General features: G+C 39.5%; 1 protein-coding gene and 1 pseudogene across 2 annotated transcripts; both read left to right on the top strand.

Annotated features, from left to right (window-relative positions):
• The first annotated feature begins 887 nt into the window (after positions 1-887).
• On the top strand, positions 888-6,218 carry LOC148727686 (fumarate hydratase, mitochondrial-like). The gene is made up of 8 exons (XM_088762454.1): positions 888-1,069; positions 1,362-1,484; positions 1,905-2,015; positions 2,425-2,601; positions 3,257-3,412; positions 3,782-3,990; positions 4,520-4,707; positions 5,794-6,218. Exons 1-8 carry the CDS (start codon positions 962-964, stop codon positions 6,216-6,218), a joined length of 1,497 nt encoding a protein of 498 aa, XP_088618580.1. The 5' UTR covers positions 888-961.
• Positions 6,166-11,268, top strand: LOC148727687 (uncharacterized; annotated as a pseudogene). The gene is made up of 3 exons (XR_016002233.1): positions 6,166-6,305; positions 7,728-7,891; positions 9,636-11,268. The product of XR_016002233.1 is annotated as an uncharacterized LOC148727687 (transcript).
• The last annotated feature ends 2,554 nt before the right edge of the window (positions 11,269-13,822 follow it).

A 13,822-nucleotide genomic window follows, 5' to 3' on the forward strand; every position in this document is an offset into this window, starting at 1 on the left:
AAAGTGATACAAACTGCGTCAGTTCAGGTTTAGGTTTTCCAATGCAAATCATGCCCATAACTTTTGTATTTTTTGGTTGTTTCACTGGTATCACACTATATTTACTAATACGCATAAATCCCTGGTATTCGATGATCCAGCAGATGCTAATCACTCGCCCTTTCCGAGAAAACAGGAGGTCTGACACCAAGTTTTTGTGACGGGGGAGGGGAGGGAGGGGGTCATGCTGAGGCGGTTATGGAGAAAAGATAAGAAAATGAGGGGAATTGAGGTAATTTGGTTTTATCAATGAATAAAGGAGGTTAGTTTCTACAGAAACTGTGTTGCTGTGTCGGTGGGGTAACAAGGTAATTTGGTTTTATCAATTAACTTGATAATGTAAATTGGCCGCCATAGAGTCTAAAAGCTGACGTTTCGAGCGCTAGCCCTTCGTTAGCCCTTCGTTCCCTCTGAAGATGGGCTAACACTCAAAACGTCAGTTTTTAGAGCCTTTACAGCTACCAATTTACACTATCAACTTAGTTGACAAAACCAAATTACCTTGTTACCACCACTGACGCAGCAACACAGTTTCTTTAGAAACTTATCCCCTTTATTCATCTGAGGGGAAAAGAGTTGTGTCAAATTTGAATTTGATTCCCTTTTCAAAATGTTTGAAGGGTTTTATAATAAAATTCGTCACTCTTTATCTCCCAGCGCAGCCATCTTAATTTTTTTCCAGCTTTCCAGCAATTTATCGATTTTATTAGTTCATGTCAGACCTATATGGAGTTATAATTAAATTATTAAATTTTTGATAATTATAGTTTTGGGCATGAGTGTCAAATGCTGTCCCAATCTTCAGGGTGATCGTTATTGAAGTTTCCCAGTCCCCGTAGGTCCTCTGAAGCTCCAAGTTACCAGCCGCTGACCACCAGTGGCCATTTTGTTGCAATCGCTAGCTCTAAATTACTCACAGAGTATGGCACACAGGATTTGTTCGGTGTTGCGTACGCTCAGCAGAGATTCGCGAATATTTGTCCATCGTCAGAAACTAGACTTAAGCCCTGTCTTATTGTCACGAAATATGGTAAGCTATGCATTTCGCGCAGTTATCGCACTCGAGCGAAACGTAAAATATTTTTACACAAAATACGCGCTCTCCTTTACGCTTAAGACAAATGGCTCCACAATTAATTTGAGTAATTGTTTAGGTGTTAAATCAAAGAAAATGTCTCGCTTGATATTTTTTTTCTTTCTTTGTCACCTGTTTAGTTGCAAAGGTGTTGGTATCGCAATGAGAAGTTCTCTCTTGGTCACTCTAAGAAGGGACACAGTTAAATATATTTAATGAAAAGAATTTATTTATTTTTGGCCAACAGGCTGCAAGGATTGAGACTGACAGTTTTGGAGAAATAGAAGTTCCAGCTGAAAAATATTATGGAGCCCAGACAGCAAGATCAAAGCTTAATTTTCCAATTGGTGATGAAACTGAACATATGCCAGTATGTCGATACTCTCTCACAAATCACATCTTAAGTTATCCTAGGATAGTTTTCACTTTATGCTTATGAACTTTGGAAGTGTATCTCTCACTAACCAAGTTAAAGGTCTTTACGGCATGTTTTTAAACCTAGCTTTTTCTACCTGGGTTTATGGCCCAAGCATGAAGAGTGCAGGCCATAGATTTTAATGAAAAAGGTAAGGTTCAGTGCAGACCAAGAAAACATGATTACTCTAGTAAGATATTTAATATACCTTCGGGTTCAAAGAGGTGAGGAAAATTTAAAGTCGACCAAGAAAACTTTTGAATTTAGAGGGAAACGAAATACAGGAGAACAGCTAAGTGACATTTTTTAGTGTGAGATTTTAATACTGGCTGGTAATTCTCAGTTTCTAACAGTTGTTTGTGTTGTTTTTGATAGGCTCCAGTGATTCGTGCATTTCGTTTCCTGAAGAAAGCAGCTGCAGAGGTCAATAAGGAGTTTGGTTTGGATGCAAATGTTGCTGATAACATCATGAAGGCAGCAGATGAGGTTAGAAACATTGGATTAATAAGTCATTACATTTGAATACTATTGGCACAATGAAAGCTTCATCCAGAGCTCACTGGTGGGTCTTGAATAAGAAATTTTGTTACCTTCTCAAGCAACACACAAAGTTTTCATAGAGCCTGTCTCTAACTCGGAATTTAAGACCAGATCCATCAAATGTCAAGGAAACTTTGTGAATATCTGGGAAATAACATGCAATAAACTAGGATCCCATTTATGGGAATAAGTAATTGCTTCTGGTTGCATTACTTGTGTATGGTATTGCAGTACAAGCTGATCAAGCAGTGCAGCTATCTTGTGATTTGCGATACTTGCCCCAACAATGCTGCAAATTTTTAGAGTAATAAATGATAAATATTATCAGCGGTTAATGCAGTTTCTTTGATTCCAGGTGATATCTGGGAAGTTAAAGGACCATTTTCCTTTGGTAGTATGGCAAACAGGTTCTGGAACACAGTCCAACATGAATGTTACTGAAGTGATCAGTAATCGTGCCATTGAGCTGATGGGCGGTGAGATGGGATCAAAAAAACCTGTCCATCCTAATGATCACGTCAACAAAAGCCAGGTTTGTATGATGCACGATCCTTGCAGTAGATAGCGCTATCTATGCAATAGTGAAAAATCAGACCTGAAAAAAATCAGACCTGAAAAAAATCAGGCCTGTACAGGATTCGAACCACTGACCTCTGCGATACTAGTGCAGCGCTCTACCAATTGAGCTAACAAGCCAACTGGGAGCAGGCCGTTAAGTTGATTCGTAATAAACCCGTGAAAGTGATAAATCAGATACAATGAATATATGAAGTTCATATATATTTAAATATATGTATATATTTATACATATATATTTAAATATATGAACTTCATATATTCATTGTATCTAAAAGCCAGGTTAGAAGTTAAGTTTACTTTGGTGTAATTTTGATGCTGTGAAATAAAGGCTAGAGTCCCTAGGAATGACATCAAAGATCCAAACTCTAATAAATTGGTGAGCTACTACATATCTCTCCTATTGACATGGTTAGTCTTTAGTGGCGGTCTGTTCAGAATGTTTCCATGATTTCAGTGAACGTTGCAAATGGGAGGAAAGGCTAGGATCTGGGTGGTCATAATTGAAATTGTTGATTTTTTTTGTCTCAAGAATATTTCCCAGGATCATTGTTATCAGTAATAGTATCTTCCTTATGCTGCAATAACAATTTTTATCTTGTTGATTTCAGAGCTCAAATGACACATTTCCAACAGCAATGCATATAGCAGCAGCAATGGAGGTGCACGAACGTCTGTTACCAGGCCTGAGAAAGCTTCATGGTGCACTTCAGGCTAAGAGCACAGATTTCAAGGATCTTGTTAAGATTGGTAGAACACATACCCAAGTGAGTTGTCCGACCTTGCTTCTTTAACAGACCATTATCATGCCACATACTAATTACCTGTTACAGATTGGTGAAATCCTTAGGAAGTTTGATGCTTTCTCTTCTTCTTTTTCTCTTTTAATAGCATGAATATTACCAACTTCCAATGTTAAGAATCCCAATAAAATTCTTCCCATGGCCATGTTCTATATAAAATAGGTTGCATTGCAAAATGAACATTAGTTGGCTATTGTTTTTTTGGTTGATACACAGAACTACCGTGTTCTTTGCTTGATTAAAACTAAGTAAATTAACAGAAATGTTTTGATCATCAGATGTGGGATTTTGTTAGTCACCTTCTTAAAAGTTTAACATGTTTTCATTTTACAGGATGCCACACCCATAACTTTAGGCCAAGAGTTCAGTGGTTATGTTAAACAGATAGAGTATGGTATTGCCAGGGTGGAGGGCACCCTTACAAGAGTTTATGAGCTGGCCATCGGTGGAACAGCTGTGGGTACAGGGCTTAACACAAAAATAGGATTTGCTGAAAAGATGTCAGCTAAGATTGCAGAGTACACAAAGCTACCATTCACAAGGTGTGAATTGGACAAGTGATATTTAATAAATATATTACTCCACATACTGCTGTATGATACCTTCCAAAGGTTTAGGATGGTTTATTTTCAGTAACCTTCACGGCTCAACACTAACAGTAACCTACTAGCCACAGACTAGTAGAAATTCAGTTTTGGCTAGTGGTTTTGTATTTCCATTAGCCAGTTAGGCTAGTAAACAAATTGAAATCGTCGTAACATCTAAGATGTCACTAGCCACTTGGCTACTAAGTTGAAAAGTTAGCGTCGAGCCCTGAACTTTTTGCAAGTTGTCAAAAGCAGTTGCCATTTGGCATGTAGCTTTCTGAAGTTAAGCAATTTTTTTTTCTTTACTTTAAAGATTTGTACTTTGTTAATGTGGAAAATAATGTACCTTAAAGACAAAACAATTTAGCACCCCATCTTCATCATTGGAAAATATTTTCCTTTACTTTATTTTAATAGTTGACACCAATCACAATTACCAGTATCTGGTATAATTACATTTTTTTATCTTCATATTTCTCTTTAGTGCACCAAACAAATTTGAAGCCCTTGCAGCTCATGATGCCATGGTAGAACTTCATGGAGCACTGAATGTGGTAGCTTGTAGTTTGATGAAGATTGCAAATTATATCAGGTTTTTAGGATCAGGTCCTCGCTGTGGGTTGGGTGAGCTGACACTTCCTGAGAATGAACCTGGGAGCAGTATCATGCCAGGTAACAACACAGTTCATGACACTAAAGTAATGAACTGTTTCATTTACACAAAATTGCTGAAAATGCCACATGATGTATACATCAGTTTTGGCAATGGTCGTTCTCTACTTACTGCAGAGAGACCGTAATCCTTAGAATAACCCTGCTTCATGTATAGTGTACATGTATCAGACAATCACGAGAAGCAAAGGAGGAAAACACACTAAGGAGCCAGTGAAAATTCAAAGAAAAAACAAGTAATCTTCTTTAAGTAAAAAAACAGGTGTGACCAAGTCATGATTAGTTTTAAGTTTTGCATCTGATCAGTCAAGAGAGCTGCACAAGTTTCCTGGACCAATCACAGAGTGAAGTAGTCTAAAACCAATACAATCCCTGCCCTGCTTGCATTCAACAACCCAATGAAAAAGTTGTTACTGAAAATAATTATAACTTAACCCATTAAAGGCCGCAGCTTTTGTGGAAAACTGTGTTTTGAAGCTAGTCCAGCAGATTTTGGGTCACTGTTGGGGTTTTAAAAGCTCGAACTTACCAAAAACCACTTGACAGCTCGTGCACTCGACGGCCTTTCGATCCAAATGCAAAATGGCGGCCTGAAAATCTGGGGCACGCGCAGAGAGCGAAATTTCGACATAGTTTTTGGGTTGAAAAGTCACGCCCCACTTACGACTTCTACTTTTCTCTCTTTCTCCTGCCCTTTTTTTCCCCTCTCCTTGCCTAAAGTTTCTCATGACTTGCTGGAAATTGAGTAGGCTTCATTTTGGTGTAGAGATTTTTCAGAAACTACTCATTATTTTCAAAGCACATGCTCGGAAAGGTAGGTGGGTAGTGAAACACGATCTTCGTGCAGATTTTCCAGTCCAAGTGACACGGTTTTTTGGCTATTTCTCCAATCTCCTGCACTCAATTGCGCTCATTCTGGTATCGTCTGCAAGATATTTTCAACCCGTTCAAGTACATGCTCGAATTGGTGCTCCAGAGTTAAAATTGATGACGTCACAGGGCGTAGAAAGGGTGTGGGTCCCCATGGGCGCATACGGGCGCACTGGACGTTAATGGGTTAATGAGTTTCCTGTTTTGTCCAATTAGGTAAGGTTAACCCAACCCAGTGTGAAGCCATTACCATGGTTGCAGCACAAGTCATTGGCAATCAAACAGCTGTGTCAGTTGGTGGAAGTAATGGTCATTTTGAACTAAATGTCTTTAAGCCAATGATAGTCAGAAATGTTCTGCAGTCAACGCGGCTGATTGGAGATGCCTGTGTAGCCTTCACAGATAACTGTGTTGTGGGAATTCAAGCCAATGTGGATAGAGTCAATCAGTTGCGTGATGAGTCACTCATGTTGGTGACAGCATTAAACCCTCATATTGGCTATGACAATGCTGCTAAGATTGCAAAGAAAGCTCACAAAGAAGGCACAACATTGAAAGAAGCTGCTATAAGCCTGGGATTGTTAACAGAAGAACAGTTTGCTCAGTGGGTGAGACCAGAAGACATGTTAGGATCAAAGTGAAAATTTTCTCTCCAACTCCGCTTACAAAAGGATGGAAAGTTCTCAGGAAGCAAGAAATTCTTCTAACAAGCAGGATTCCATAAAAGGGTTTGCATTTGGTATCACATCCAGTCTACAATGCGTCTCTTTGCAGATGACAGCATTGTGTATGGTGAGATAAAAGATACTTGAGATTTTGATGCTGACTTAGCCAGCTTATGTAAATGGCCAAAACTTTAATACCTGAAAAGTTATCACTTGGGAATTACTAATAAGGTTGCCCCCATTCCTGTAGTAAATTATCTCATGAATGCAATACAATACAATACAATACAATACAATGTTATTTATTTCGAGAGGGTAGATACATGATTAACCCAGTAAAGAGGTTTCTAACACATGGCTCTCTAATAAATCCTCCCAACCCACCCCAGGAGAGGACATCCATGACACAGTAATCTCGTGTGTGGGAAATTAACGTCTCCTACCCCAACCCTGCAGTAGACGGGACCTCCATTTATTCGTCCCCATCCAAGAAGACTAGAATATCTAACCATTTCTTGATGTTATAGAAAGGCAACAAATTCTTCTCAATTATTTTAAGATCCTGAGTGTTTGTCCGGCCGGGGCTCGAACCCTCGACCTCCCACACAACAGTCCAGCGCTCTATCCATTGAGCTAACCAGGGGCAGTTATGATTTTGTTACTGCTAAATCACCCTCCAAGAAATATTTTGGAGTAACTGTAACTCATAATATTAATTGGAATCAATATTCTGATAATATTTGTAGAAAGGTTAACAGCACACTTGGTCTTCTAAGAAGGATACTGTCGGATTATTCCAAATATGTCAAATCCAAGGCATACTTTATCTTTGAATTTGTGCATCCTCAACTGGAGTATGCTTGCTCTGTGTGAAATCCGTATACAGCAATACTAAACAGAATATTTCCAAAATGGAACTAGTTGAGCATAGAGCACCAAGGTTTGTCTTTAAAGACTACTCAGATTGTAGTTATGTTACTCCCATGTCAAAACAGCTTGATTGGGACACTCTTTCAAGAGCAAAGCAGACTTTCGTACCAATTATCTCCCTAGCTCTGATTGTGAATTCTCCCCTCTAGCTGCTACACATTTCCTTGTTAATTGGTTATGAGAATTTAACATTCAATCATGGTAACTTCCACCTGACAAATTTGAGAATTCTCGCTACCTGTTTGCTGGATCATGTATGGATATTAAAGGGAGAAGTTGCATGTTAATCATCTGTGGGAGTTAAAGGGTTAAATCCTACAAGGTCAAGTTGGTATATCCCTTACATCTGAAGTATATCCTATACAAGGGCTTCTCGAGCCTTCTTACTACAGTATTAAAGTATTTGAGTCATTGCAGTTAAAATACGTTTAAAAGTCAAGTATGCTTACTTTTTCATGTATATGTAATTTTACATATATTGCCCTTATTGATAATACATTGATCACTGATTTTATCATGATATCATCTTAAGCCTTAACATGTTTTTCCCTACAGAAAGAGAGCTGACGAAACTGAGGAGGATGAAGATGGCCCAGGTGAGGATGTGGAATCTAATGATGAAGTTGGCAATGTGCCTCAACATTTCAGAGAAAAAGGAACAAGAAAAAACAGCAAAAAACCAGGACACAAGCCTCAGTGGTGCCCAGAAAGTCTGGATGATCTGATTAATATTGTGAAGGTGTAGTCTGATCGTCCGGGTGAGTGTAGTCCTGAGAAGGACTGTTGTCGGTGGCAGTGACTGACGTTTCGACAACCTGTGCGGAAGTCATCATCAGAGTCAAGTGAGTGATTGTTGTCAGTAGAATGTTCTTATTCCAGTTCGTGTGAAATGATCGGTTGGTTTTGCCGTGATGTTATTGGCTGTAAGACTCAAGTGACGTAAGTCGTTCGTGATTGGTCTGTTTCGGTCTGTCGGTAAAGCTAGGTTGTTCTTTTTCGGTCGTTTGTGATGTTTATGTCGTGAATGAGTCGTTTGTATGGGGCGGGTAGTTGTTGACATCTGTTTAGGGGAGTCTGTTCTAAGTTAGTAAACCAGCTTTCCAGAGTCAGTCGTTGAAAATAATCAGTGCTGTAGGTTAGGCATTGCGCAGAGTCCCAGTCAATGTTGTGGTTGGTAAGTCGATGGTGTTCAGCAATGTGATTGCTGACATCACCTTTCCTCGTCGCCCGTCTGTGTTCAGTCAGTCTTGTTGTGAGGTTTCTGCCAGTCTCACCGATGTAGGAGGCTTGGCAGTCGGAACAATTGATCTTATAAATCGTTCCCTGTCTGTTCCTCGGTTCGTCTTTGTCTTTAACGTTGGTTAGTAACTGACGTAGTGTGGTGATGGGTTTGTGGGCGACGCGGATATTGAAGGGTAGTAAGATGCGCGAGATGTTTTCAGACATACCTTTTATGTACGGTATGGTTGCTGTAGTCGTAGGGGTTGCGGTGTCGTTTGTTTCGGTGGTGGTAGTGGGTCGGTGAGTGTTTCGTCGGATGAAGTCGTTGTTGTAGTTGTTCTTCGTAAAAACACCTTCAAATACCTTCACCGTGTTTTTACGAAGAACAACTACAACAACGACTTCATCCGACGAAACACTCACCGACCCACTACCACCACCGAAACAAACGACACCGCAACCCCTACGACTACAGCAACCATACCGTACATAAAAGGTATGTCTGAAAACATCTCGCGCATCTTACTACCCTTCAATATCCGCGTCGCCCACAAACCCATCACCACACTACGTCAGTTACTAACCAACGTTAAAGACAAAGACGAACCGAGGAACAGACAGGGAACGATTTATAAGATCAATTGTTCCGACTGCCAAGCCTCCTACATCGGTGAGACTGGCAGAAACCTCACAACAAGACTGACTGAACACAGACGGGCGACGAGGAAAGGTGATGTCAGCAATCACATTGCTGAACACCATCGACTTACCAACCACAACATTGACTGGGACTCTGCGCAATGCCTAACCTACAGCACTGATTATTTTCAACGACTGACTCTGGAAAGCTGGTTTACTAACTTAGAACAGACTCCCCTAAACAGATGTCAACAACTACCCGCCCCATACAAACGACTCATTCACGACATAAACATCACAAACGACCGAAAAAGAACAACCTAGCTTTACCGACAGACCGAAACAGACCAATCACGAACGACTTACGTCACTTGAGTCTTACAGCCAATAACATCACGGCAAAACCAACCGATCATTTCACACGAACTGGAATAAGAACATTCTACTGACAACAATCACTCACTTGACTCTGATGATGACTTCCGCACAGGTTGTCGAAACGTCAGTCACTGCCACCGACAACAGTCCTTCTCAGGACTACACTCACCCGGACGATCAGACTACACCTTCACATGTTACCCCCGGGTTCAAACCATTTACTGCATCTGATTAATATTGTTGTCAATAGCACAGAATATAAAACAACATTGATTTTCACCAATACAAAGAACCTGAAAAAGGGTCTGGGTTATGCAAAAATTTTGGAGGAGTAGAAGGCAAGGGCATCAGCCAGAGGTGATGAGGTGGCATTTACTGTTAAACAGCTGCGAACCAAATTTAAGAAATGTATCAGTTGTTGTAAACAGGCAGCTTTGACTGAAAACCGCAACTGGCATAGAGCAATTCCAGGAAGATCGTGGTTATGGGAAATGGTTTAATGCCTTGTTTGAGGTGGTAGAAATGAGAGATTCCTGCCAACCTGACCTAGCTCTAGAGCCTTCTTCATCAGGTAGCTCCAACAATGCATTTGATGGCACTGATCATAGCAGAGAAGATGCTTCTGATGGTGGACTTTTTGTTCCCTAAAGGAATGTCAAGAAGGTGCAGTTTTCGAAGCACAAACTTGACAGTCTTACTTCACAAGTGCTGAAAGTGGTTGAAGATGTGGTGAGCAATGACCCAACCAAGGATCCCATGAATTTTATGAGAGAAGAAATGGAGAAGTCACGTCAGCATCAGATGAAGTTATTTCAGCTCATGCTCAACCACAGAGCTAGTGGGAGCTATGATCATTGCTTTAATGGTGTGCCTCCACCCCCCACCATGGCATATGGCACAACAGGGCTTTACCCAACATGGCAGAGTGGAGGGGTACAAAGCCACATCAATCGAGCATTTCTGCCAGAGTCTTCCTCTGGGGGCCCTTTTCCATTTGATTCAGGGAAATACCTGCCTTTACAGGGTACTATGGAGACTTCACTCTTAGAAAAAGCATTAGAAAACTTATTGCCTTTTTGCATGTGTACATACAAGAAATAACCCACAGTTTTTTCACTATCATGCCATATTTAGTGACCTTAATGGCTCAAATGCAAATTAATCATTTGAATCAGCATAGCCAGTGACAGTGTGTAAAGGTGATAGAGGAAGCACACTTCGCATGAAGTTTTAAGTTATTTTCAATTTGATTTTGCTTAAGTGGCAGGCTCCCGATTAGAAATGGTCCATGTTCTGGCTATTAGATTGAATCCAAGGGTAAATAACACTGGAACAAAGGATAAAATTGAACTGCAACATGTATGGTAATGCTTACAGTTAGATTTTTGTTACTGTTGATAAATTTTCATGGTACATTTATGAGCAAAATACAGGAAAGGAAAATACAAAAATTATTTTGTTTGGGAAGATGACCAATATACATTTAACTAAATGGTAATACTGAATAAACTTGTTGTTGTTGCAACATCAATACCAGTAAGTCTATCCATTATATATCTCTTAATTAAAATATCTGTATATCAAAATATTCACCTCGAAGAGATCAGTGAAATATAGTCACTGAAAACTCACTACAATATCATCTCCACTTCCACCTAATATCCATTCCCACCCCAAGAAAGGTTACGAACAAATTAAGGGGGAAGAGCTCCTAAAGACTAAAATTTTAAAAGGGAAGTTAAACAGAAACCTGTTAATCCTATGTTTTGTTACTGTGGAAATTATGTACTCCAATGTATTTTAATAATGTTCTTTATGTTGAGAACAGGAACAAACTTATAAAGAAAAGTTAAACTAATTATTTTGTTTATTGGGAATGTGACCCAAATTTATTAAGAAAGATGATCTTTAAAATTTTTTAAAAGAACAAAACCTATGTTTGATTAAAACTCAATAAAACTACTTTTATACTAACTAGGAAACAAAACTGGTTAATGCCTGTGTTTTATTCCACCCTACTCCCTGGGAATGGAATGAGAGTTGTTGAAGAAGATTATTACCACCTCTGTTGGTACACAGCTATCACAGTAGGTACTATTAACAGACTTCCCCTGTTTCTTTTTCATGCCACAGTTTCTTGCAGAGTGCATATCTGACTTTATTTGCCTCAAAGAGGTATCCCTGATACTGGAGGATTCCCTCATCTGTAGTACCTTTCCAATTTCCTCCCTGTTTCGCTTTTGTCCATTTCCATCAGAGCTCAAATCCAACTTTTTGGAAATTGAATCACTTTGCAGTATGCATGTTATGCAACACCTCACATGCCAATGTAATTATGCGAACAACATCTCGGCTGCTCTCACTCTTGCGAAGTAGAACCCTGTACCTACCCTTCAATTGGCCATAGGCACCTGTAACCATACGGGATCTGCTCAAACGGTAATTGAAATATCGATACTGGGCTGTCAAAACTGCATTTGTAAATGGTTTTGTCACCCATGTTTGCAAGGGAAATACTTGCTGTCCATCTACGCGATGACTCTTAGCAAAAGGTCAGCGGCCTTATAACACTAAGGATAATACTAAGAATAAATACTATAATAATACTACTATAATAACACCAAGAATAAGAATCAAGGAACAAAATTAAATAGCAATTAATAAAGATAATAAAAATTTAAATAGCAATTAAATATCATGTCCAGTTGGGCTCTGAACGAATTTATAGATTGAGCCTCAGCAACGTTTAGGGGTAAGCTGTTCCAGTCCCTAATGGTAAGTAGGGAAAAAAGAGTATCGGTGATAGTTTGTTACGGATGTCGGGTCTTTATACGAGAGCGTGTGCGTATGTCTGCTCGATCGGCCGGCTGGTTTGAGATATTTCTGTTGGTCAATAGTCTTTTATAGGCAAATAGCCAGCCTCAGGTCTGCCGGGATCGGGTCTTCAGTAACAGTTTGCTTGGTAATGAACGGCTCAATACGGCTCAGAATGTAATGAAATGTTGATCTCGACACTCGACACGTTTTCTTGAATCGTGCGTCTGAATATGTGTTGCATACCTTGTCCCACCATCCCGGTACTCCTCTTAACTCGACGAAAAGAACGAACTGGACCAGGGACTGAGTAATGTTGTTCAATTGTGAAATTAGTAGCAGCAGCAAGACAGCAACATTTAAAACTCGTCTCCTCCTCGCAACAAGGTTTTTGCAACAATACATGTATGCTGAGTTGCCTTCTTCTCTCTCTAATGACGTTTGCGAGAAAAACAAAATCGTCACTTTCAGCACTCGTTTTCTCCTCCATTTTGAAGCGTTGTCGAGACAGTATTTATAAAGCCACTGACGTCTTTATTATAGGGCTCGCTCAAATTATTTAGTTCGACAGCAATTTAGTTCGACGTCTGAATCAACTGGCGAACTTAATTATTAGGGTCGACCCAAATAGATATAAGGTTCGGCACAGGAAAAGTTCGACGTTTGACTGAACTAGGCCTCAGTCACTTCTATCCGAAAATCTCAACAATTTTGTCGTGACAATAGGATGTACTGCAGTTGCTATCTATTGTAAAGACAATATGGGCTTCAAAATATTCGATTCTCATTCAAGGGATATTCATAGTAGATGCCATTCTCAAGGTACATGTGTGCTGCTTAAGGTATCATCACTGAATGGCTTAGCACATTATTTTCAAAGTATACATAACAATAATATATGTGAATTGGAAGGGGTTAAAATTAATAAAGTTCAAAATAGCACCCTTTTTCAGAGTCATGCCTGTGAAACCAGAAAGTTCCATTTGAGTTTTGCGATGGCTGTCCATTCACTCTGTTATTTGGATATATCAACAAAGTTGAAGTGGTAATGATTGGCCACCGTAACGATTACAGAAGCTGACGTTTCGAGCGTTAGCCCTTCATGGCAGCGACGACGAAGGGCTAAAGCTCGAAATGTCAGCTTTTGTAATCGTTACGGTGGCCAATTTACCACTTCAACTTTGTTGATATATCCAAATTATTTTGTTACTCCCACCGAAGCAGCCCCAAACAGTTTCTTTCGAAACTATCAGCCTTTATTCACTCTGTTACTCTGCGATAAAATCATGTAGTTATTGGAATTCAAACACCTTATCTGATGTTATTCAGTATGGCAAGAGATTATATGAAAATTCATCTTTGAACAAGTATTTACCATCAGATGATTTGCCAAAATCTGTTGATGTTTGTTGAACTGACAGAAGTAAGTTTAGATCTTAAAAGTGATTACAGAACAACTCAATAATTAACAACTATTCACCGAAGTGGAGGTAGTTAGTGGTGGATAGTTACCGAGGATATTTATTTATTTATTTATGGTGGATATTTATTTGTTTATGAAGCACTTCTAGATAAAGCAAGACTCCCAACGTTATGTA

This window comes from Stylophora pistillata, chromosome 6, assembly GCF_964205215.1.
Source record: "Stylophora pistillata chromosome 6, jaStyPist1.2, whole genome shotgun sequence".
Taxonomy (NCBI): Eukaryota; Metazoa; Cnidaria; class Anthozoa; order Scleractinia; family Pocilloporidae; genus Stylophora; species Stylophora pistillata.